Source organism: Solanum lycopersicum, chromosome 6, assembly GCF_036512215.1.
Source record: "Solanum lycopersicum chromosome 6, SLM_r2.1".
In the NCBI taxonomy this organism is placed as follows: domain Eukaryota; kingdom Viridiplantae; phylum Streptophyta; class Magnoliopsida; order Solanales; family Solanaceae; genus Solanum; species Solanum lycopersicum.
In genome coordinates, this window is record NC_090805.1 from 51,309,801 (window position 1) to 51,334,517 (window position 24,717).

Consider the following 24,717-nt stretch of genomic DNA (forward strand, 5'->3'; position numbering starts at 1 on the left):
ACTTTGTACAGTTAGTGAAATATTAAAGATATATAGAGTCAAAAGTATTATTATACTTAATTGTGGGTACAAGATTTATACATTATGGATTCAATTTTATGATTTTTAAATTGTATTTTAAAATTTATTGATTCAGGCTTATAATTTATTATAAATTTAATTTCTTTAAAACATAAATTTATGTTTCGCGGCGAAAATACTCTTTCAAATGCTCCTAACTATAGGAGATGAGACACGAGGGTATGCTGCCCAAACAAAGAAGAAAAAGCTGTGACCCACAATAAGTGCTTTTTAGATTGTCTTGAATTAAATAGTTGTTAATTTACAAGGAGTATTCGAGCCAGCTTTTGCGCACCTCGACTGATTTCACGGAATACCAGTAAGCAAAAATCACTCCACCAAGCAACCCTCAATACATGGCATCATCTGCAAAGGAGAGCAATAAGAAGTAGCAAATACTGCTGAATCATATAAAAGAAGAAAAGAAACAGCAGATTGGATCATACCATTATTATCTTCATTCATGTTGTAGTCGTCTTCATCGTCATCGTAATCATAAAGATTCTGTATAATTGTTCAAGAGTTTCAATATACAAACAATTGACAAGCAATGCAAGTATAATTCAATCTAGAGGAACACAAAGCACTCTGATTTCAAGTTCCTTAATATGTCAGTCAAGTTAGGGAAGCACAAGGTTTTACCACAAACCTGATTGTAATCTCCATCATCGCTAAATTCTTCTTCTTCCTCTCCAACTTTCTCCTCTGGATCTTCGTCCTCGTCTTCACCATCTTTTTTCTTTTCATCATCGCCCTATGCATTTGCAGTGAAAAGAAACATAACACTCAAAAGATAAACATTACAGTAGACAAGTCAACCTTTTTTGCTAAAACACCTCAAAGGAAACATTTTTTTATATGGACAAAGGTAAAACCTTAGACTTTTGATCAAGCTTTTCCAAAAGATCCAATTTTCCCATGTCTGTCAGCAAAAAACAATTTCATGAGCTCGACAAATTACAACAAACAGAAGGCAAAAGAGAGAAAAGCATCCACATTTCTTTTTCTTGACATCTAAATTGATCAAGTACATTGTGTCTACTGAAATTGACAAAGACGCGCTTGTGCATATCACATAAGTTAAAACAAGGTTCCAAACCCAGCTTGGTGTCTTTAAAGAGCTCTATCACTGATCAATGGATTGATACACTCAACTTGAAGCAATTACACCATATGCTAACATGGGACATTCAGGTATGTAGTTGCAAATGATCATTATTTGGGTGTCTCCAAGTACATGTGATACAAAGCCAATGTCTGCCAGGCAATGTACTCATGATGCTTTGCTAGAGGTTCTGATGTAGGTTTATTCAAAGAGCTTTGCTATAAATCAGTACTTCTATTACCAAAGTGTAAAAGCTTTGTTTTTTTGATAAGGTAAATAACTTTATTGACAAACCAAACTGTAAAGATTTTATGCATAGTATGTTCAGAGAACATGATTTGCAACTCGACAGTCGACAGTTAAGAAGATCTATATATGAAAGAGAAAGGAAGGCAATTATCCTAACCATTAGGATTGAGGCACAGTTGTTGTTGTATGAAATAGAAAAGAAAATCAAATCATGGTACTTTACCTAAATCTGGGGTCCAACGCATTCCGTCTGTGTTATCTCTCCTCTTCCTTCCACCTATAATATTTATAAGCACATAACGCATCTAATTATGCAAACATTATAGGTTCAAGAGATCTGAATAAGCAACATGTCAAAGAATTTAAGAATTAAGGAATAAAACCTTCAGCTAGTTCTGCAGGAACATAATCAGGCTCCATTCTTATGAATTTGTCCAATGGTGGCTTTGCCTTGTCCCTCTCTGACTTCTTATCCGAGAATCTTTCTATATCCATTTTCGTTTCTAGAAACATAATATGTGATGTACAGAAGATCAGAAATCTAAAACTAGCAAAGGCTCATACAAAGTAACACGTAAATAATGAAGTAATCTGAAGTTCCGAATGTCAGGCGTAGAATAACAAGACATTAAATGTCAAATCATGCAGAGGGGTATTTCAGCTATAGGAGATCGGAAATCTGATACTATGCACTGTGGACATAAACCGGAGCATCAAATAATCCATAATCATTATCAGATAATGCAAGATGGAGAATGATTAATTTTCAAAGACTTCAGAAGGATTGACCATTCTAACAGAAAATGTTTTCCAAACTGTACTCGAAATGAACCAACCACCTGAACCTCATGTTTTTTCCTTTCAGAATTATATAGCTTCCCTAATTTGCATTGTTGACCATCACAAATTCTCAGGAGGAGAAAATGTAAGAACAGGATCTTCAAAAAGAAAAAACAGATCCTCTGAAAGAAGAGTCCATGATGACTCGTTGAAATGACAATCTGCTAGACGCTAGTATAGCAGCATGCAAAAAATATGAGTATCAGATAAGGTAGAAATACAGGGCTAAGAGCTTAAGCGTTCGCACTGCAGACGCCAGGCTAGTCATAGCCCGCCAGGTTTGGGTTGTGACAAAACGATAGTATGTATAGATAGCTTAATAAGTGGCTTTATCCATTGCTAAACAAGTTGTATGACATTTCCTCACAAATAGTAGTAAAAGTTTCAAGAATTTGAATTCTTACTCTTCGAAACATCACTTTCATCTGCCAAATAATAAGGAGAGGAGTTCCAGAACTTCTGTAAACTTGCCTGCCAAATTGCCAAATTTATCTTTTCCGTGACACCAGCTGCATTACCCAAGTTCTCAAGTTCCTGCAAAAGGTAGAAAGCTTTGTGTTATCTGCAACCCAGACGACCACAGTAAGCTCAAAACATTTTCAATCACAAGTAGTAAGAGATCTATCTTTATCAAGTTCAATAGTTAATCTCAGCTAACAGGCTTCTAGTGATTACAGACATTAGTCAGCTAGGATTATATCTACCAAAAAAATATGAGCCAGGTTAAATCAACTAAACGAACAGTGGACATGATCTCAACCTCCCGTAACACAAGTGATAAGACACATTAATCAGGGCTTATATCAAATGTTTTCACTTGAATATAGAATATACTGTATAGCAACCAAAAAACAGAAAATCATCCTTTCGGAAGCCACTTTTCCTATACCTTCACAAAAAAATTGATCGCTAACATAAGCACACGTTTTTACAGCTTCAAAAGTTGCAAAAATTTCATCCATTTCCAAAATCAATATATTAATCAACTATGCGTCAATTTCAAATTAATTGTGTCAACTATATGATTCATACAGCTTTATTTATGTGGTATACAGATGGTTCATTATAGTTCAATTATTTTATCTAACAGTGGACCTATCACAACCCTCGTCCCACATTCAAACTTGCGACCAAGCTCATTAAATAATGTTACCCATCCAGAAACATATATTGTATCATAATTCGTGTGAAGAATATAACATTAACGAACCAAAGGATTTCACTTACAGGGAAAAGTTCAAATGAGACTTGCTTAGCCAGCCGTTGGCCATTAAATCCTCCCCGCCCCCGCCCCCGCCCTCTGAAGGCCATTAAATCAAACCCTGTATCATGGTCCATAAAAAAGATTAATACAGTATTACCTGGAAAAAAAAAACAGTAGTCACATCATAATTTTTTTGTTGCTTAACCAGTTGGATAAATACTTGTAGGGGTAAACATGGTTCAGTTTGAGTCTTCAAAAGGGAAAAATAAAACATAGATATACCAAACCAGACAATCATAAAGCTATTCTTTCAATCACATAATTATTAGTTGTTGACTAAGTATAAAATGAATTTCTCATCTGATAGTGTTTTGCCTCTTGCTATAGAGCATGTATACCAAAAGCCAAGCAAAATTTAAAGTGATGTAAGTATTCTTATGTATCCACAGACTAGAGCATGTATTAGAATAGGAATAGAGTCATGGGAACATTTTTGACAAAAGCAACAGAGAAACAAAAAAAAAAAAAAAAGAGAGCTTGAGACATTTTCAACAAAAATTTTAGGCATAAAAATGAACAAGACTTGAGCAAATCATGCTATATACTACTCCCTCCGTCCACTTTTAATTGTCATGGTTTCCTTTCTTAGAGTCAAACATGTTACGATGCTTTTTTTCATCACACTGATATGTAAAAGAATTGCACTTCAAAATACTCTTTATATAGTTTTTGAATATCTAAATTTTTTTATCTAAAATATCGAATTAATGTAATCTATTTAACTTCAAAAATTAGGCAAATTGACTTTCGATTAAAGGTGGAAAGGATAGAGTGCTAGACAGCAAAAACAGTAAACCAAAAGTAAATGCACATGAGGTCAATTAACATTAAGGAATTAGGACTGGACAAGCTAAACATTCAGTGGGTTTTTCACTTCATCTTGATTTTTCTCTATTATATATATAAGTGAAAACCGCAAAAACAGAGCACTTGATCCTAAAAGCCACAAGATATTATGATACGAAAACATAAATTTTCACATACGCAAATCTATGTGCTGAAGTTTAGGGGTTTGATCTTTTTCATGACTTCCTGGTCAAAACTATGTGCCCAAAATATTTGTGAACCCAGTAGAAACGAAAATTTCATCAAATATCACAGAAATTAAATCGCAAAGAGAAGTAATATCAAATCGAACAGAGAGGGATAAAGATAACTCACAATTTATGAATCGATTGAAATAGAAAGCTCCAACAAAATCTTCTATAAATCTCAAATTAGGAAGAAGAAATTTAGGAAGAAGAAATCATTAAATTGGGAAGAAGTTCAATCTTAAATGACCAATATACCCTTGAGATGAAGCGCACATAAGAGTCGTAGAAAAGGCTATATATGTAAACTTATGCATTGCCTATTTTACCCGCTTCGGTTACTTCTTCTTCCAAAACCCTAAACCCTAAAATCAATTGTGCATTTCATTCTCTGAAACCCTAAAGCTCTTTCCCAGCAAACAAAAATGGTGAAGAAAAGCAAGAGTAAGCAAATAACTACTCTATTCTATTAATATTGATTTAGAAAATTTTTTTATGTTAATTTTTGGGTGTTGCAGAGAGTAAGAGCAAGAGGGTATCATTGAAGCAGAAGCACAAGATTATAAGGAAGGTAAAAGAGCATCACAAGAAAAAGGCAAAGGAGGCCAAAAAGTTGGGTATTAACAAAAAGACTAAGGTGGAGAAGGACCCAGGAATCCCCAATGATTGGCCCTTCAAGGAACAAGAGCTTAAGGCCCTCGAGGCTCGTCGTGCTCTTGAGGAATTGGAGCAGAAGAAAGCTGCCCGAAAAGAGAGGGTAATTTGTTTTTATTGCATTCCAAATTGAGCAGAATGCATATTGTTAAACTACACTAGTTTAGGTATAATCGGTGTTATTGTTGTAAGACGTTTTTGATGCTATGCTTGACTGGATATACTGTAGATGAAAGTTTATAAGCACTGTAATGGGGTATACATTGACTTGACTATCATAAAAAAGTGATCTTTTGTTAGGTTTGATTGTTTTGTGTGATGCTTGTTGATTCGTCTGGCTTCAAATAAAATGTTGGATTGTCCTTATGGAAATCATAGCATGATTCACTGGTTATCTGGCAAGAGTTAATTGATTTAAGGATGTTTTAATTCCATTGGAACACTATCCTAGAAGTGGTGGGTTTGAGAGCCAACCCAACTTACCGTGTGGAAAAATGGTCTCTTTCACTGGATAGGTTCTCTTGCATGTTACATTTCTGTTGTTCAGCAGTTTATTTCCTTGTGGTATTTGGGCTGTTGTTTAACTACCATATCATTGGTTTTCAGGCTAAGAAAAGAAAGCTAGGGGTGGTCGAGGATGATGGTGGGAATGAACTTGCTGACATGGCTTCGGGAGAACAGAATTTAATGGAGGGCAAGGGAAACAATGATTCAACTAATTTTGTTAAAATCCGTGGTATGACATATTATGTTCTTTGTTTTTGTCATGGGTGGTTGTAGGGAGAAGTGGTAGTGGTTTTGCTTTTTTTTTTTTTAATTCTCCCTGGTCTTTAACACTTGCTTATCCATGCAGAGAACTCGGAAAGAGCTTTCTACAAGGAGTTAGTCAAAGTCATTGACGCTTCTGATGTCATTTTAGAAGTGCTTGATGCTCGAGATCCGCTTGGTACACGCTGTCTTGACATGGAAAAGATGGTGATGAGATCAGGACCTGGAAAGCATCTGGTGTTGCTCCTCAATAAAATTGGTATCCCCTTCCTCATTTTATTTATTAATATTATCATGTATATCATTTTCTAATATCCACATATATGTGCTGTTTTAAGTAAAAGATTATCAGGTAGAGTTCTTACTCGACCAGAATGAGTGAAGGTGACTTATAGAGAGCACAAAAAAAGTGGACTTGTTTTTTCGGATAAAGCATGTGTGTGATTAAATCGGTGTTGTGTTTTTATTTATATAAAAAGCATCTTTTTTGCACCCTCCTTTATCTTGATTAAAAATATATCTATATAATATGTATCTCTGCTTCTTTTTGATATAGGTCACTAAGACATCCAAACTGCTAATTTATACTCTATTTATATGAAAGTTTGACGTCTTACTCTTTAGGTGTTCATAGGAATGCCAATATTTACTTTTTGATTTTGTATTTAGATCTTGTTCCTCGGGAAGCCGCTGAAAAGTGGCTAAAGTATCTGCGAGAGGAATTACCAGCAGTTGCTTTCAAGTGTAGCACCCAAGAACAGAAGTCAAACTTGGGCTGGAAGTCCTCTTCAAAAGCTGGAAAGACTACAAATCTTTTGCAGACAAGTGATTGCCTTGGAGCTGAGAATCTGATAAAACTGCTTAAGAATTATTCCCGAAGTCATGAGGTACTTCTAGGATCAACTTCTTTATTGAGTTCTCACCTATTTATCTTGCTTCTCAGTTCTGGAATAAGCATTGGAACTTCAACTGCTATGTTTTGTGAACGAAGTGTCTTATCATGCTTCATATTTTGTTACATTCGCAAACTCATTGATTCTATTCTGGGTTTCAGTGTCATTCAAGTTCATTGTTCAATTGCACTTTAGAGGATTCATGATATCAAAGACTTATTTTACGTCGATTGTCAACCTAACACAACCACCATTTATAGGTGGAAATAAGACCAGTTATGCCCAACTTAGATTGGTGGTATTCATATTGTTGGTGCTGTACACTTCTGTTAAGTTGGGGCTTGCAACAACTTGTACGTTGGTATAGGAATAAGTATGAGAAGTAGATAACCCTATTTTTTCTTAACAGACAGTTATAGCAGCATTTGAATCCATTAGGCCATGAATAGGGAAAATTGGATACAGAGGGTTATATAGTTGACCCAACTTATTTGGAATTGAAGCATAGTTGATTGATTGATTTTCATATGCTTCGGGATTCGGGTAGATAAAGATGGGTAGACTTTTGAATCCAAAAGAAATGCTTCAACTCTTCACTCTTCAACCATGTCTCCATTCTCCTGTTCACAGTAATTTGCTTCTAGGTTGCTATCTCATGTGCAGTTGCCATAGCTTTTCAACATCGAAGATCCCCGTGGTGTGAACCACCTGTAGATTCACCTAGTTAGGTACCACCATCTAACAGGTGTATTAACTCTTCCCAATGATACTTGGAGTTATTTTTTTTCGTTATAGGGATGCCATTCTTTTTATCCATAAATTTCTTGGCCTTTTGGGTGTCTGGGGAAAAAGGACGGGTGAAAATAACATAAAAAAAATTTAGTGTACTCCAGAGGACTTTGGTGTATGGGCAATGAATTAACCTACCTGTTTTTTTGTCAATGTTGATGTCATTATATTGCATTTCTTGCTTTAGTTATGCTGGTTCCATGCTAATCCTAAGTTAATTGTTGCAGATCAAAAAATCAATCACTGTCGGTGTGATTGGTCTTCCAAATGTTGGTAAAAGTAGCCTTATTAATAGCTTGAAGAGATCTCACGTAGTCAATGTTGGTGCTACACCTGGGTTAACAAGATCCATGCAAGAAGTCCAGCTAGATAAAAATGTAAAGTTGTTGGACTGCCCTGGGATTGTGATGCTTAGGTCATCAACAGAGAATGATGCAGCTATTGCTCTTCGAAATTGCAAGAGGATAGAGAAGTTAGATGACCCAGTTGGTCCTGGTAAGTAGATTTGGTTAGCATCTTTTGCATTACTCTTGTGTGCTATTTAAATGGTAGATTGATGTGGCTGAGTGTTCTTATATTGTGGGTTGTGCAGTAAAGGAGATACTCAAACTGTGTCCGTCCAGCATGTTAGTAACTATATACAAGGTTCCTAGCTTTGATTCAGTCGATGACTTCCTTCAGAAAGTTGCTACTGTTAGGGGTAGGCTAAAAAAGGGTGGAATTGTTGACACTGATGCTGCTGCAAGAATTGTTCTGCATGACTGGAATGAAGGTATGTGTGGTAACTGTTTAGTTTCTTCAAGAGGCAAGTTGAATCTGAAAAAGATGAGGTTTTCTATGTTCATGCTAGTAATAATAACTGTTTGACACATCTCAGGGAAAATACCATACTACACCATGCCCCCATCTAGGAACGAGGGAGAGCATTCAGAGGTAAAGATAGTTTCAGAACTTGGAAAAGAATTCAATGTCGATGAAGTTTATGGAAGTGAATCCTCAATTATTGGGAGCCTCAAATCAGTCGATGATTTTCTCCCAGTTGAAGTTCCGTCAAACCGTCCTGTTAACTTTGACGAGACCATACTAGAGGTAAGTTATTCGCTTTTAGACTTTCTTATTTTTCTGATCAGACCCTTTTGACATTCCTTGGAAGTTCTGTAACTGCTCTTCACTTGCTCTGCAAATTGAAATGTTTCTATCAGTGTATTATGTACAAGTAGTACTGAATCATTGCTGATTCCTGACCATACACATGCACAAATAAAAAACATTAGTAGTTGTGAATTTAGAGTTGAAGAAGCACAAGTAGAATTTATAAAGCTTTTTTTTATGAATGATTATCTTGCAGGTTTCTGTTTTTAAGAAAACAGAACATGTACTCTTGAATTTGCAATGTTATCCTTTACATCATCCATGTCTGAACAAGTAGTGTCATCTATCATACAAAGTGTTCTTTTTAAACTGCAGGACAATTTGGAGCAACTGGTGACTCGGAGTGATAATGCAATGGACAACCTTGTTAATAATGAGGGAGATGTGGCAATGGATGCTGGAGAAGATGATGCAGGCCGGACAAGTGGCAAGAGTGCTAGCAGCAGACAAAATGAGAAGTTATATTCCGAGGAAGGCATGCTAAATACCAAACTTAGAAAAGCTGAGAAGAAAAGGAGGAAGAAAGACAGAGCCTCTACTACTAGTGATATGATGGATAGTGATTATGACTTCAAGGTAGATTATTTCAAGAAGGAATCCGCCATGGATGATGCTGAGGATGATATGCCAGTTAATGAAAGCAAGAAAAACAGATTTGAGCTACCATCTGGGAATGAGTTGGATAATGAATGAAGAGATACATCACAATGAATATCTTTTTTGATGGCGGATAGAGTCACTTGGTACTCATACTAGAGAACGTGCATGCTCCCGCACCGCTGGCTCGAGCTCCACATGGACTTGTATTAGTGAGACATGCATGCATAAACGCGGAAGCTGGCTCGAGCTCAACCGTGTTATCAGGAGAAGGAATTGATTTTGTACCATCCAGCATTGGATCTCACGATGAAAATTCTGGACCAGTTGTTGCAAAGTAGGTACTGACCTGTTAGCTAGGCCATCGTTATCACATATCAAACACATATTTAGTAGATCTAAAATGGCTTTAAAATTAAGTCACTTTTTTTGTTCCAGTAGTTAGTTGGGATCCATTAAGTTGCTATTTCAATGTCAATATCAATTTCACGTATCGTCCATCAAATGACAAAAATAAATTTCACCCCTAAAAAGAAACCTTATCAATCCAGTGACCCTTTTAGAAAAGGTCGACTAAGAGCAAGTTCAATATTTAATCTCAATTCAAATATCGATTCAAAATTTACATATTTCCTTTATCGTATATAGAAATTCAACTAGATAGTAATAGGAACATAATTTGAACTTGTGGTAGAGGTTTAAAGTTGACATAGGTTTTAACTGTATGATAACAATTTCAGCACACTTATAAGAATAATATAATTAAAATTTGTATAACTTTCAAAGTCAACTAATTCTAATTATTTATTTTTAAAGTTAAAAAAAAAAACTAATTTTAATTGTGCCCATCCACTCTCAAATTAATACGTAATATACCAAAGAAAGATTTGGTATTAATGTACTAAATGTTTGTATGTTAAAAGAGGAACTAGTCTCTCGTGTCTACTTTAAAATTTAAATCTTATGTTATTTAAATAGAATCTCGATATTATTTTGTAGTGATTTCATGGAAAATTAATCATAACTTAAATTAAAATATATATTAGTATTATGTAAAAAGATTTTTTTATAGCGGATCATAAAATTAAATTTCTCCTACATTTTGGGAAGTTGAGTACATGTAAATATTATGTAAAAGAAATTCCATCATAATTTGTTGTTAAGAAAATTTAGGAATGGGAATAAAGAATGAAATAAATGAAAGATAGTAAACAAGTCAGTTGAACGAACTTAATTTAATTTTATATCAAAGTCAAAATTAATTGGCTTTTAACAACTATAATTATTAATTAATGTCTATATGTATGTATATATAAATAAATATGTACACAACTTATGAATATAGAAATTTCAGTTTCAAAATTTAAAATTTGCGGACAAATAAAAAAACCAGTGAAGGGTCCTGTACGTTATTTCCAATGGTACACAATAGTAGTAGCTTAACAACTAAGCCTATAAAGTAAAAAGAGTAAAAATTTATCCGTGTCAAATATTTATATATAAAGTTATCTAAAAAATTAAATACATATATTTTATAGTATAAAGTTAAATTAAATAGCATTAATTAAAACGAATAAATTATTTAAATAGCTGGATAATTTTCTTCCTTTATGTGTATTCGGTGGGGTCTTCCCAAAAAACAAAATTCATCGTTTCTCTGTGCTTGTACACTTTCACGCATAAATATATTCACATACTTTTTATCGGTGTTTCATTTTTATCATTTTTGCTCTCTGCAATTCAAAATAGCTAGGGTTTTTGTCTCTTCTCGAGTGTGTGAGAAGAGAGAGGAAAAATGGGGCAACAATCGTTGATCTACAGCTTCGTTGCGCGAGGAACGGTGATTCTCGCTGAGTATACTGAGTTCACTGGAAATTTTACCAGTATTGCATCGCAGTGCCTTCAGAAACTCCCTGCTTCCAACAACAAGTTCACCTATAACTGTGATGGACATACTTTTAACTACCTCGTCGATGACGGCTTCAGTGAGTTTTTTTTTTTTTTTCATTTTCTCGCTTTTCCTCTTGTGTGTTTGTTCTGATCTGTAAGTCGACTGGTTTTTATCTGATCTGTTATCTATGATTATCTGCTTTTTTGATCTGACAGTTTAAATTTATCGATCAGTTCCATTTTCATCTGAATCACTACTGCTGTGATGTTGACTGTATTAGATCTTAGTCATACTGATAAGTGGTCAATTCCCAGGCGTTGAGTTTGAATTGAAGCAATTTTTTTTGGTTTAGATCTCTTTTATTTTGTGAACTATTTGCAAAAAATAAGGATATTTTAAGAGAACTAGAGGATAAGGACTTGTATGGGAGATCCTGCAATCATTGTCTGTGCTTTTTTTGCTTGATTCTTTTTTTTTTTTGTAATTCGATTTGTTTTGGTGTTGTTTCTTTGTTTGCTTAGCACCGCGGATGACAATGCATCTTTGATTCATTCTGTTGGAAATACCAGGACTTTAAACATTATTTTACTTGTCTCAACATGGATGTTTAGAACCTTTTTATTTTTGAGATGACACCCAGGCTAGGTTGCTTGTCTAATTTGTGATCTTCCTGTGAGAGATCCATGAAATCAAATCGCGAATTTTGCTCAGCCGTCTTAAGTTTAGCATGTTGGATGACTCGGATCGCTAACTTTTATGGAGGCTAAATAGTGTGTAATTCTACATAGTATATGAATTATTAAGTCTATTTTTCACAGATTGTTTCACTTGTTGTATCTGGGAAATTATTGAGCTGTCTGAGTATCATGTTGGATATGCTTATTATTGAAAGATGATACAAGGAAATAATTTTGAAACAACTTTGTAAAGTATTTATTTTCTTAGGATACTAGTGTGCATTCACCTCTGTACTTAAAATTATGATTGCTATCTGGCAATCTGATATATATGCGCCATTGTCATGTTCTTTGTGTTTTGGCGTTTGTAAAGCTAATGGGCTTTATTTTGTTCAACCAGCATACTGTGTTGTAGCTGTGGAGTCTGTTGGCAGACAGGTCCCAATCGCATTTCTGGAGAGAGTTAAGGATGATTTTACCAAGAAATATGGTGGAGGCAAAGCTGCTACAGCTGTTGCTAACAGCTTGAACAAGGAGTTTGGGTATTTTGGCTTTTCCCTTTTCATTCTCTACTACTACTACTGTTTCTTAGTACGAATACTGATATCTGAAGACCATGATTATAACTACAGGCCCAAAATAAAGGAGCAGATGCAGTACTGTGTTGATCATCCAGAGGAAATCAACAAGCTTGCAAAGGTGAAGGCTCAGGTTTCGGAAGTTAAAGGTGTGATGATGGAAAACATTGAGAAGGTAAGCATATTCCCTCTGTACTATAGTATTATTTTTAAAGACTTGTTATCCTGATGTGGGACTAGAAAACATTGAGCTTTAAAGAAACTGTATTGCAGTTTGTTACTGAGAATTGTGGTCTTGCAGGTCCTGGATCGTGGGGAGAAAATTGAACTTTTGGTGGATAAAACTGAGAACCTTCGTTCACAGGTTTGAATGCTGTGAAATTCTCTCTTTTGAAAAGTTGATGACAAAGCTCTTATTGCCAGTTATATGAATAAGAGCTGCTAGAATACTTTTTTGAAAAAAAAATTTGATAGAACTTATCTGATTGCCTGCTACTTTGCTAGTTTTAGCAAATTGGAAGTGGTCTACAGATATTCGGTTACTTGCTGAATTTGATGTGGTAATGATGCAACTTTCGATATACACTTGATTTGCGTCCGTTGTTCTACACTTGTATGGTTTGCTAATTATCACTTGGTCGACACCACTGTGAAGTCCGTCGGTCAAAACTCAGGCTATGGTCTTCTCCTTAAATTTTAGTATCTAACTGTCGTTATATGAGTTAAATTGCTCCTGGAGTATTGGAACCTGTGAATTGCTGCATTATAACACCTAAGTTGTATCTTTTCCCTTTTTGTCATCTGCTTTGTGTTATTGTTTACTAGTTTGCTTGCATTTAAACTAGAATTACTGGGGTTTCTAAAAGTGTGTTATATTGCAGGCACAAGATTTCAAGACACAAGGAACAAAAGTGAGGAGGAAGATGTGGTTGCAGAACATGAAGATAAAGCTTATAGTCCTGGGCATCATTTTTGCCTTGATTATGGTCATAGTTCTTTCAATATGTCATGGCTTCAATTGTCATTAATTGATGGTCATTTATTATAACGGTGGTTATTGAACTACAATTCCTAAACACTTCTAGCAGTAAAATGCCTGATCCTTGTAATTCAATTTTTATTTTTTATTTTTTGAATGATATATTTTGCTCTATGCTGTGGAGGTATGATGAAGTGCATAGGTTGCTTGTCATGCTGAGAAGTGACTACTGCTGAAAGCTTCTCCTTGGGAGCTCACATAAAAGATCATTTGAACGACCCGGTGGAAATAGTACATATATAGCTCTATTTTCTGTCTTTTGTTTATGCCTGGCTGCCTCTGAATAATTTACTAGACATTATCAAGAATCAACCAAGTAGTATTTCTCTGTTGTGCAACAACTGGGATTTACTCTACAAATTAAGCCCCAGCAGGATGGTTGTTTGTTGATATTTTTATACGACCGTGGAAGCTTTGTGTAATGTTTAGCGTAGTTTTGGGTTGAGCATAGATCTTCCGTTTGTGAGGGTAGTTGAGTTTTTCACGCATATTAAACATGTGGTTCCTCTCTATCTTTGTACTGTACCGTATCTTCTGGGTGCTATTCCTTAGCAGACACCGATAGAATAGGTGTTAATTTCTCAATCATAAGAATCAAGCAGTATACGCCGTACCTTTTACCTCAAGGTAAGTAAAACTGAAGGCTTTCCAATGCAATATGCCATATACAATAGACACGAGTAGAAATTTGATTTCTCCGGTTCTGTTTTTATTCTTATTTGAGACATTCTTCAGTTAACAAATATTGAATCCGGTATGGCTATAGAGGATTATATTTTTAAAGATTTTAAGGAAGTTATCATCTTGAAATCCCTGGGGTAGATATTCAAAAGAGAGTACCAGAACATGAACAAAAATCAAAAATAAACAAATGATTAGACATTTTAAGATAAACAAAAGAATATGGTCTAAATTGCACTTGAACTTGGTTTTCACATATAATGATGCTGGAAAACAAGACAACCCGTCGATGCAACAAGCCATAATAATTTCATGCTTTTTTTAGACAGACACTGGACAAAAGAAAACCATTATGCCAAGGCCGCGTTTATGGTATAGCAAACTAGAGATCCAACCAACAACTAAGCCTGGTTGTTATTGCCACCCCTTGGACGGTTGCCCATCCGTCCACGTCCACCACCATAACCATAACCTCTGCCACCTCCACCCCTGACTCTTCCATATCCAGAATCTGACACCATAACACAAAGATATTAGGAACCAAAAATGCATTCATAACATGATAAAAGCTAGTAAGGGGGAGAAGAAAACAATGAGCTATCCATGCTTACCACGATATCCCCAGCCACCACGGCCTCCACCTCGCCCCCAGTTTGAGTACCCACCATTTTCTATCAAAATGAAACAATATACATCAATGCCAGTTAAGCGTTGGAGCCTCCAAACAAAAAAAAAATACTTTGGGTAAGGAAGAATACCTTGATAGTTATCATATCCATCTTGGTAATTTGTATATCCACCTCTGTTCCAACCACGTCCCCTGCCTCTACCACGCCCTCGGCCTCGACCACGACCTCGGTCATATGAATCTAAATCAAGTTATGGTAATTTTTGAGGATGTAGCCAAATTTCACATGAATCATTCTTATATAACTATTCTGTTAGTTAGCAGGTTATTACCTTCATTACCAGCATTGAAAACTGCTTGTGCTTGTCTAGGTGGTGGTTGCTGCTGTCGAGGCTGGTAACTATAACGTGGGGCGTAGTTGTTGTTATTGTTGTAGTAATTAGTCTGCTGAATATCAGAAGGTGCTTGATACCTATGAACATGAACTTACATAAGATGTTCTGTAAATCAAGCAAACCATAGAGAAGGGATATTTCTTCGAGAAGACTCGAAAAGAGAGAAGGAATGATCACAATAAACCATGACTCAATGAAGTAAGATAAATTTGCACTCGAGTAAGCATGTTAAGGTCTGAAAGAACATCCTAATTAAAAAAAACTACAGCAAAGGGTTACCCTGGAGAGTCCTTGTTCAGTTCTGTTGTTGACAAGGTGATTGAAATCATTGAGACATGCCGAGTCTGCTCCACACTTTTACAAAGAAAACCAACATTAACAAGAATTAGAACCACAACTATGCAATTTGCACCCAATTGTAGAATAAAAGGTAAACCTTGGACTTATCCCACATGATAGGCAGTTAGGAACAAACAAATTTGAGAAAGATAGCAAGACTTCAAAACTTACGGCAATAGGCCCTCTTCAATAGGTTCCCATACATCTGTGATGCTCACTGAGCTGATAGCAGCATCTTGATGCAGACGAGGAATTCTTCTCTGAACAATGAATTACATCTGAATATGGTAAATATAGAAAGTGTACTGAAGAAAAAAAGAAGAAGCAGGCAAGCTACCTTAATGATCTCTGCAACAGCTACAGTCTTGCTTATTGCCTGACCCATTGCTTTCAAAATGATCTCTTTCCCACTCCTCTCCTGAATAGCCAATAGTCATAAAACTTTCTATTAGCCACTTCTGAAAAGTTTCTGGTTACAGTTTACATCAGACCTCCGACCAAAAAATGAGAAAGATATAATCTGCTATGCAGCTTCAACCCTCAACCTTAGGGATGGAATGAATTATCAAAAGATCATATCGCTACAAGCCTACAAGTCTTTCTTGCTTGGAGTAAGGCAACAGCAGAGCAATTGAATATACGAAACACACAAGAAAGATTCCCAGAGCCGTTATGCCACTCCATTTGAACCATCAAAACAGCCTCAGCTTAGGATCTTACTCATTCTTGTCTGACCACATATACAACACCAGACTATTCTCTGTATAGAAGTTTTGGATAAATCTTATTATCTAGCTGTGCTATTAAGATGTAACTTCTACAATGTGTTGAACAACCATTACAACCACTAGTTTCCTGTGCCCGAGCAAATTCTTGAAATCCTCTTTGCACTAAGTATTAATGCAGAAATAAAAATAAAGTTGCAATAACAGAGACAATATGCATGTATGATCACTAATTCTTCTAGGCACAGGTCATGAATACTCTCAACTGATTGTTGTCATGTTAAAGTAACAAACATAAGACTGCATATTGACAGCAAAAGACATATGCACATTGACTCTGTTTTAATAGAACTACTTGGTGCAAATACTACTTTAGTATGCACGACCACGAGAACTCCAAAAGGTACGAATAGTTTGTAGCATCATCCTACAAACACAGAGTGATTTGCACTCACATAGACCACACTATTTCACAGCTTAAGCATAAAAATCTTAGTCCACATATTACATTGTCAACAAAGGCACACAAAATATAAATGCATGCAATCATCCAAACCAAAAATAATAATACCTCCAGGGCCAAAAAGCCAAACACTATAACACTGTTGGTAAATGATTCCACAAGTATCCCCAAAAAACATCAATCCAATCAATCAAACAACACCAATTCATCGGGCAGCAAAAAAATAGCTGAAGAAACAAAAAAGTTTCACTTTCTGGAATGCCCCTGTGAACAACCAATGGAAACCTATATATACATGCATAACAATTATACCAAAAACACAGTCAAAACTGCCACAATAAAAGAAGAAGCAGTCCAGTGCGCTAAAGCTACAACCCGAGACATTTTGGTCACATGACAACAACTTTACCAGTTACGAAAAAAAAAAAAAGAGTGAGTGTTATACCTGAAGCAGACTAGTAGCATAGCTGATGTAGTTTCTAACAAGTCCCTGTGAAGTAATTCTGATCTCATTCTCGTTAATGGGTAATTCAGGCTTAGGTTTCTCTACTTTTTGGTACCTATCCATTTTTTCTGATAAACAAAAACCCTAAAACCCTCTTCTTCTTCTTCTTCAGAGAAACAACTGTAAACCCTTAACAGAAACAGCGGCAGTAGCCAATTGTTTGTTTTGTTATCAGGTGAATTTTTGGGCTTATTTTGAGGCCCGAAATTTAACGGGTCACGAAGTTGGATAGTTTATACAAATAACCCCTTTTTTAGGTCATGAGTTAGATTTTGGGTTCTTAAATTTAAAACTTGGATAAATAAAGTCAGACAAGAATTGTGGTGGAGCGGAGAGTTTTACTCCTATGGAATTTTCTGGCATAAATTCAAATTTAATCGGGCTATAATATACATATCAAACATCGAATGAAAAATTAGTTTTTGAAAATTATTCTTCTAGATAATTGTAGATTCTAATCTTATGTTTCCTACTTATATTTTTATGAATCTCATCGTCTAATATTTGAATAACCATATTTTAAGCTATTATCTAACTTCTAAAATTCAGTTTGCTTAAAAATAATTAGATTTTAATAAAATAATCAAATTTTCAGTCACACGCCATTGGAGCTTAATAAAAAATGATTTAACTTCAATTCTATAATTCTTTTGTTTTGCCGTATATAGCTTGAATTGTATGATCTCAAAATCGAGCATCTGTTTACTTTCCTATATGCTTTTTCACCTTTTTTAGATCCAAAAAAGAAGAAAAATAAATTGGATAACTTAAAAAAAAAAATTAATGAGCACAATATGAAAAAGGTATATCATCTATAATTTGCATATATAATTTGGGAACAGTAAAAAGTACAAAATACATATTTCTAAACGTACATATACTATTATGAGTGAAAAAACCATCCAAAAAATCTAGATTCGCAACGTAAGGCTTGTTACAGAGAAATCGCTCCGAATCCGCTATAAATTTCTCTATTCCAAAAGCTCAAACTCGAGAAAAGATCTCATTTATTCCCACCATGCATCTTGCTTGCAGGTGAATTTAAATTCACACCATAGACCCACTAGCTAATGCTCTTTAGCATGAGTTTTCTCTTATTTAAATCTCAAGTCTGATGTTTCTTATCCATCTAACCACACTCTCCACGCGATAAACTTCAAATTCTTGCACCAACAAGGATGTTGTCAAGTGAAACATTTGAACAAAAGCTAATCACTCTATGAAACTTACTAGCATTTGGTGGCAAATTAGGCAACTTTCTCCAACTACACATCCTAAAATCATTACTAAATTCACAAACACAAGCAGTGTAATTCTTATGATGTTCTTCATTGTAAACATAAACAAGATTCCCCAATCCAACACATTTCAAACTAGCAAATTTGTCATCTTCATCACTATCAAACAAACAATACATCAATGCTTGAGGCATTATAGCAAGTTCACTAAACTCCATTGTTTCCTCATCAACCTTCCATAGAACAAAATTTGGTCCATTTGTTGAATTACATAATCCACCTAAAACTAAACAATCTTGACAAGATACCAAGAATGAGAACAAAATCCCAGGTGGTCTAAGTGTTTGTACCTGACTCCACAAATGTTCATCCAAATTCAAACATGTAATAAAACAAGAATATATACCAAAAACATAGTAGAATTTATCTCTTAACAAGGCTGAACATAACCACTGTGATGAATTCCCTGACCTAAAATCTGCAGGCAAAGGTGGGCACAATTCCCAATAATCAAGATTTGGGTTATAAATCTCAACAGCCAATCTATCCTCAACATCAACTAAACCACCAACAAATCTAACCCCACCAACAACAATGAATTTTGGATTTAACCCTTTATTGTAAACACCCACAAGAGGATTACACCTGGAGAACCTCAAAGGACTTGTTTGGACCCAAATTCCATTGAAAATAGGCTTAAAACTGAAATTTTCTGAAGTTGTAGCAAAGAAAAAACCATTTGAACCAAAAAAGAAATCTTGGGACAAAAGGGTTGAAGTGGGAAGTGAGAACCATTCATTAGCATCTGGGTCATAAGCAAATGGTTGATTACTGTTGTAAAAAATACTGTTTTGGCCACAGAGAAAAAGCCATGGCTGCTTTTTTGTAGCAGAGATTTTGGTAGTGAAAGAAGAAGAAGTGATTATGGAATTCCAGATCTTGCATACAGAGGAAGCAACAATTATAGAACGAATTGGGAGGTATGACAGGATTTTTTCAGTAAGATCTGAAGAAAGAAAATCCCAATTTTTTATTTTTTGGTCATTTTGAACATTGAGTTTTTGAATACAAATGGATTCTTCCATTCTTTTTTATTGAAGGGTTTTGAAAAAAGATTTTTTTTTTTTTAATGATTTGATATAGTGTGTAGGATCTTAGTTTAGATTTTATACAAAGAAATGTGAGGAGTAGTTGGTTTTCCTACTTTGTTGCATAGTGACAACTGAAAAAACAAACATATAAAGAGTTGGAAAAATTGAAGTATTGGCTTTTGGAAATTAAATATGGTTGAGACAAATCAAACTTTGGTAGGTTAAGGTAAGGTTTAAGCAAACGCGGAGCTAGGTGGGGGTTCATCGGTTCGAACGAATTTATTAGCTTTTTCGTAAATTCTATAATTATATCAAAAAATTATAAAAATTTATGTATATTAGTTTGTGAACCTCCAATGAAACGTCAAATTCATAATTTTGACACAACCTCTGAATTTAAGATTAAGTTTGATCTAATTGAAGGTGGGATAAAAAAAAAGGTTTAGTTTGTTTTTCTCAATTTTCTTTTTAGTTTTTTGGATAACCCATTAATTTTAATTTTTTAATATATTTAAAATTGATTAAATTTTTAAAAGATTGTTTTGATACATTCTAATATCATAACTTAATAAGATTTAAAATCTTTTTGTACTTTCTTAAAAAATTTATCAAGTCAAATTTAGTAAAACAAATTAAGTCAAATGATGTATTTAAAATTTGAAATTGATTATTTTAGGTCTTACCAATTACTAGGACTTGGTTTTTAATCTTTAAAACACCAAAGGAGCTAGTGAGGAAATGCTACTAAAGGCCTTTACTAGATTATACCATATGATTGTATATATCATTGAGGTCATTCATAAAAAATTACTAAATTAAGACCAATAGATTGCTTACTTTTTTTTTTTCATATAAAAATAACTTCGTATCAAAAGTTTCTTCTTTTTATTAGGCAAGAGTAATAAAAGTCTTCAATCCACCTATAGTGTAATTATAATCAAAGTAAATATAAGATATAATACATAAATATAACTTTTTAATTTGACTTCAATAGTTAACTACGTTCTTTAACTTTGAGTGTGATAATTAAATTTATATAAAATTAAATAAGTAGATATACATATCCTACATGACGTAATACACATAAGACGCCACGTAGAGCATAATATTGTCATATATAATGCTATGTATAACGAATGTGTCAATTTGTTTAATTTTATACAAATTTAAATATTTACTTATGCACATCTAATATTAAAGATTATAATTATTAAATAACATCAAATTAAAAATTATATTTATATATTACGACTAAATACGGTGAATGAGTGGGATATTAGTTTGAAATTGGTCCCATGAAACATTTATGAGTTTGAAAGTTGGCTAGAATGGTCCAAGTATATGTAATATTTGTTATTGTTAATATTTATTTCCCCTTAATTTTTCTGTACTTCTTTTCCTATCTTTTCTTGTCGTAATATATTTTACTTGAATCTATGTATATCAAAAATAATATTTTTATCTTTACAAATTATGAATAAAATTAGGTATATATCACTATTTTCAGATTTCACTTATCAAATTTAATTTAATTGTAACAGACATCAAAATTCAATTCGATTTATCATAATCGATTAATTAACATGTTGATTAATTTTATCAAATTATCTATCGGCTGTAAAAAAATTACATGAACAAAAATAAATTCACTATTTATTTTATGTCAAGTAATAATAATATATTGAATAACTCTCTATATAAGAGTAGAATCAAAATGTTTTATATGGATTAATTCATTAAATAAGATCCACACAAAAAGAAGCACTTGCTGTTCGTCGATTTTTAGGAGCATCCAGACACGTTATTGTTATCGTTGAACGTTGGTTAGAATATAAAATTGACATATAAGGTGAATGTCATGTGCGTATAACGTTACATCAAAGTAGCAAAATTGAACAAATTACTATAATCCACGTGGCACATAGACCAGAGACCACCAATCTTCATAGCTCTAGCTCTAGTACCACAACTGTTTAATTAAAAAAAATAGCATTAAAATTGATGGAAAAAATCTTTCTTCGAAATTAAAATATAAAAATAAAATAAAATATAACCATCGAAAAAGGGTTACAGTAGCTCGATAAGTACTTATTCGGATTTAACCAAATCAGGGTTGTAATCTTTTGCATGAACATAATGAATATGTATTATTGCTTTCCACATTATATCAAATATACAAATGATTGATGTATTTTGGTTAGCTTTATGACTTTACTGAAATAGACCTTAGTTCGAATAAGTATTGATGGGGTTGCCTGAAAATAGAACGGATTTCACTCCAAGTTTTGACAACCAAGTTTGGAAGCAGTAAACCATAGGGGTATTGACTACAGAATAAAAGGACCAAGGAAGCTTACATTCAGAATCTGTGGTGACCCAATTCCCTTTTCTAGTTGCTGCTGGGCACTGATCTATATGAACCACTGTTGATTTTAAAGGGGAATTTTTTATAGATCGGTGATTTTTGGTCACTGAAATTGTAGAGTAATTTTGATCAACATCCCATCTGAAACTGATCTTTGGAGAGTCACAGCTCAGTTGATCATCATCATCATCATTTGTTACTGTCTTTAAATCCGGCCTATCGCGTAAATACAGAACCTACACATACAAATAACTGTTTATAAATACTTATTTTTATATGATTATTTTACATAAGTTAAATCTTACTAAAAATATTTTTATTTTTAAAGAACTTTAGAAAGTGTGGCCAAACTTTATGGTCCAGGCACATTTTCATTAGTGACAACATAAAAAATCTATATAGAGTAGTTGGGATGAATAAAAGCTGTATATAACATAAGAAAAATTGATGGAATTTAATTCATCTACATATTACTTGAATGTGATCGTGGCAACATGTCATGTTATATTTTAGTGACTTAAAATAAGTTAAATGGCTCGTAACCTTGATATTACGAGCAACTTGTTAAAACAAATAACGTTATATTAGATAATTGTCAGTGTATATAAGTTAAATTCGAGTAATCTTACCTTTTGACTAAAGTATTTTCCTCCCTTTTGTGATTTAACAGCAGCAGCCCATCTTATTAGTTCCTTCATCTTTGAAACTGTCTTCATTTTATCTCCATTGGCCTTTTCCTTCTTATCTGCACTAAGGTTTTGCTCTTTATGGCTATTTTTTGTTCCTACTGCATCACTAACTGGCAGAACTTTGGCTATGGCAGAATCTGAGTTTCGACGAAAGCTTAATCCACGAGTAAGACTCTGTTTTTTCATCTTCATGCAATGTACAAGCTGTTGTTTCCTTCGCGAACTTTCCAATCTATTTAGACGAATCGTGCTGTAGAAATACTCTTTCGCAATGTCTTTTCTGCGTAATGTGTTGAACCAATTGAGGATGTTGCAGCAGCTCGAATTCGCTGATTTTCCAGCTCGATTTCTCTTTTTTCCAGAAATCTCAAACAGGACAATGCCTTGGGAGTTCACTTCCTCATCTAAAAAAACAGAGGAATTAACAAATATTGATGATTTTTGATCTCAAAAATGACATTAAAATGTAACAATCTAAAGTATAGTTTATTTACATCATAAGGTTTATAGGTCAATTTTTCCTTATAAGACAATCTCCATATGTCAAATCTGATATGATAATTTGAAAAATAGAACGATAACATATTTCAATTTGTAAAGTTGCATGAATAGCTATAAATAGGCAACTTTTCATACAAGACTATCGTCGTGTCAAGTCTGATATGATAATTTGAAAAATAGATTAAGTGAAATTACAATACTTAAACACTAAGTGTAATACTAACAAAATAGTTAACAAAGTTTTTTATTTTTTTCACTTACCAGTAACAACTTGCTTCTTGCTAGAATTGGTGTTAAAATTGGTATCATTTGCATTCTTGAAAAGCCATTGAAGGATCTGTTATATATGTGAATACTCAAAGTTAGCTAGATGTGAACATGACAATAAATAATTTTATAATGAAGAAAAAATATATATTAGAAAACTAGCTAACCTGCATGTTAGTGGAAATATATTTTTAAGAGACTAGATTCTTTAGACTATACAAGTGAGACAATTTTTTTGGGTCAAATGGATAAAATATAGAAGGAAATTTTATATGTGTTTGTCTGTAATAAGCCAAAATTTCTTGTCTTTGGCCTTTGGAGAAAGATGAAGACACCAATCTTGGTGTGTTTTGTAGCAATAGAGAATTTTGTTTATACAACTTAATATATAGTTATAAGACTAAATGATCATGTGGTGGGTACTAAGCAAATCTTGAATCTAAGGGAGAAAAAATGACACTAATAATGAAATTAAAATGTAATAAATGGATTTTTATCTATGGTGGAAACTCTGTTCACCATACAAAATGTAGGGCCTTTGGTGTTGTTTGGTTTATGGCCATCTAAGGGAGTCTTGGGGTACTTTTCATGTTACAATAAGATTTAATAGAAAGATCAGTTTTAAAGTCCCAACTGCCAAGGCAGAAATTGAGTCGCTTCCAATTACTAGTTATCGAGCAGGTGAAAAAATACGATAAATAGATGTATAATTGTTGGTTGCAATTAGATCATGACAAAAATACGTGTAATTGAGTGATAGATTTATCTTATAATGAAACGAACGAGAAAACTTTGTAATAGCTAACTTGTAGACCTACACTTGAGATAGCCTTTGAGTTTTTTTGCTTAATAGAATTATTTTTATTTTGAATCTAACACTCTCATGGTCTCATTAGGTTACTATTCCTCTCATCCTTTTTTGGAACTATTATATGAGCTAGGTCTAGAAAATATACGAATAAAAAGTATTCTCTAAAGTATATGATAACGTTTAACTGATTAAAGATATAACTTTTGATATCATGTAAAAATATGAGCATAAAATCGTTCAAATCCGTATTATAAGCAGATCACTACTTTATTTTTCAATTAATATGAAATTTTAACCTAACAAATATCAAATAATTAATCGAGAAATAAAACTATAGGAATATGAATGGGGTGGATAATATATTACTTCTTTTGTTTTATGAGACATTTAATACATTTACTAAGTAGTGGACACAAACAATTGTGAAAAAAC

At 33.8% G+C, this 24,717-nt stretch overlaps 6 protein-coding genes across 7 annotated transcripts; 2 read left to right on the forward strand and 4 right to left on the reverse strand.

Annotated features, from left to right (window-relative positions):
- Nucleotides 1–271: 271 nt before the first annotated feature.
- LOC101246067 (uncharacterized) lies at nt 272–4,816 on the reverse strand. The gene is made up of 9 exons (XM_004242349.5): nt 4,680–4,816; nt 3,482–3,576; nt 2,659–2,788; nt 1,798–1,917; nt 1,638–1,691; nt 936–982; nt 710–814; nt 507–564; nt 272–426 (listed from the first exon to the last, which is right to left on the reverse strand). The coding sequence occupies exons 2-9, from the start codon at nt 3,563–3,565 to the stop codon at nt 410–412; spliced, it is 615 nt and encodes a 204-aa protein (XP_004242397.1). The 5' UTR covers nt 3,566–3,576; nt 4,680–4,816; the 3' UTR covers nt 272–409.
- Nucleotides 4,817–4,862: 46 nt separating this feature from the next.
- Nucleotides 4,863–9,895, forward strand: LOC101245772 (guanine nucleotide-binding protein-like NSN1). The gene is made up of 9 exons (XM_004242348.5): nt 4,863–4,993; nt 5,068–5,306; nt 5,810–5,939; nt 6,057–6,230; nt 6,641–6,858; nt 7,881–8,148; nt 8,246–8,425; nt 8,531–8,742; nt 9,121–9,895. Exons 1-9 carry the CDS (start codon nt 4,975–4,977, stop codon nt 9,496–9,498), a joined length of 1,818 nt encoding a protein of 605 aa, XP_004242396.2. The 5' UTR covers nt 4,863–4,974; the 3' UTR covers nt 9,499–9,895.
- A 1,123-nt stretch (nt 9,896–11,018) lies between these two features.
- On the forward strand, nt 11,019–13,785 carry LOC101245471 (vesicle-associated membrane protein). Its single transcript, NM_001348472.1, is given in 5 exon segments — nt 11,019–11,387; nt 12,371–12,512; nt 12,603–12,723; nt 12,850–12,912; nt 13,430–13,785. Coding segments are annotated over 5 exon segments (663 nt in total). The 5' UTR covers nt 11,019–11,197; the 3' UTR covers nt 13,577–13,785.
- Nucleotides 13,786–14,477: 692 nt separating this feature from the next.
- LOC101245178 (uncharacterized) lies at nt 14,478–17,987 on the reverse strand. Its single transcript, XM_004242346.5, has 8 exons — nt 17,264–17,987; nt 15,968–16,048; nt 15,802–15,890; nt 15,571–15,645; nt 15,229–15,368; nt 15,027–15,137; nt 14,880–14,939; nt 14,478–14,779 (listed from the first exon to the last, which is right to left on the reverse strand). The coding sequence occupies exons 1-8, from the start codon at nt 17,384–17,386 to the stop codon at nt 14,670–14,672; spliced, it is 789 nt and encodes a 262-aa protein (XP_004242394.1). The 5' UTR covers nt 17,387–17,987; the 3' UTR covers nt 14,478–14,669.
- Nucleotides 17,988–18,118: 131 nt separating this feature from the next.
- Nucleotides 18,119–19,646, reverse strand: LOC101244884 (F-box/kelch-repeat protein At3g24760). Its single transcript, XM_004242345.5, has one exon. The coding sequence runs from the start codon at nt 19,644–19,646 to the stop codon at nt 18,480–18,482; it is 1,167 nt and encodes a 388-aa protein (XP_004242393.1). The 3' UTR covers nt 18,119–18,479.
- A 1,704-nt stretch (nt 19,647–21,350) lies between these two features.
- Nucleotides 21,351–23,831, reverse strand: LOC101262531 (uncharacterized). Of its 2 annotated transcripts, XM_010324781.3 has the most exons (5): nt 23,642–23,831; nt 23,469–23,544; nt 22,647–23,110; nt 22,010–22,253; nt 21,351–21,621 (listed from the first exon to the last, which is right to left on the reverse strand). In XM_010324781.3, exons 1-5 carry the CDS (start codon nt 23,645–23,647, stop codon nt 21,596–21,598), a joined length of 816 nt encoding a protein of 271 aa, XP_010323083.2. In that variant the 5' UTR covers nt 23,648–23,831; the 3' UTR covers nt 21,351–21,595. The 2 variants fall into 2 exon arrangements, with proteins under 2 accessions (XP_010323083.2, XP_004242537.2); XM_004242489.4 differs by lacking the exon at nt 21,351–21,621 and having other exon boundaries at nt 21,651–22,253; nt 23,642–23,776.
- Between the last annotated feature and the right edge of the window lie 886 nt (nt 23,832–24,717).

Coding starts and splice junctions, on each gene's coding strand:
- LOC101262531 (XM_004242489.4), bottom strand. Junction 23,111..23,468: donor CAAGAAGCAAGTTGTTACTG/GTAAGTGAAAAA, acceptor CTGTTTTTTTAG/ATGAGGAAGTGAACTCCCAA. Junction 22,254..22,646: donor GAAAATACTTTAGTCAAAAG/GTAAGATTACTC, acceptor TTGTATGTGTAG/GTTCTGTATTTACGCGATAG.
- LOC101245178 (XM_004242346.5), bottom strand. CDS start 17,386: ATGGATAGGTACCAAAAAGTAGAGAAACCTAAGCCTGAATTACCCATT. Junction 15,138..15,228: donor TTTCAATGCTGGTAATGAAG/GTAATAACCTGC, acceptor AACTTGATTTAG/ATTCATATGACCGAGGTCGT. Junction 14,940..15,026: donor TGGATATGATAACTATCAAG/GTATTCTTCCTT, acceptor TCATTTTGATAG/AAAATGGTGGGTACTCAAAC.
- LOC101244884 (XM_004242345.5), bottom strand. CDS start 19,646: ATGGAAGAATCCATTTGTATTCAAAAACTCAATGTTCAAAATGACCAA.
- LOC101246067 (XM_004242349.5), bottom strand. CDS start 3,565: ATGGCCTTCAGAGGGCGGGGGCGGGGGCGGGGAGGATTTAATGGCCAA. Junction 1,918..2,658: donor TGAAAGTGATGTTTCGAAGA/GTAAGAATTCAA, acceptor TTATGTTTCTAG/AAACGAAAATGGATATAGAA. Junction 1,692..1,797: donor TCCTGCAGAACTAGCTGAAG/GTTTTATTCCTT, acceptor TAAATATTATAG/GTGGAAGGAAGAGGAGAGAT.
- LOC101245772 (XM_004242348.5), top strand. Junction 6,859..7,880: donor ATTATTCCCGAAGTCATGAG/GTACTTCTAGGA, acceptor TAATTGTTGCAG/ATCAAAAAATCAATCACTGT. Junction 8,426..8,530: donor TCTGCATGACTGGAATGAAG/GTATGTGTGGTA, acceptor GACACATCTCAG/GGAAAATACCATACTACACC.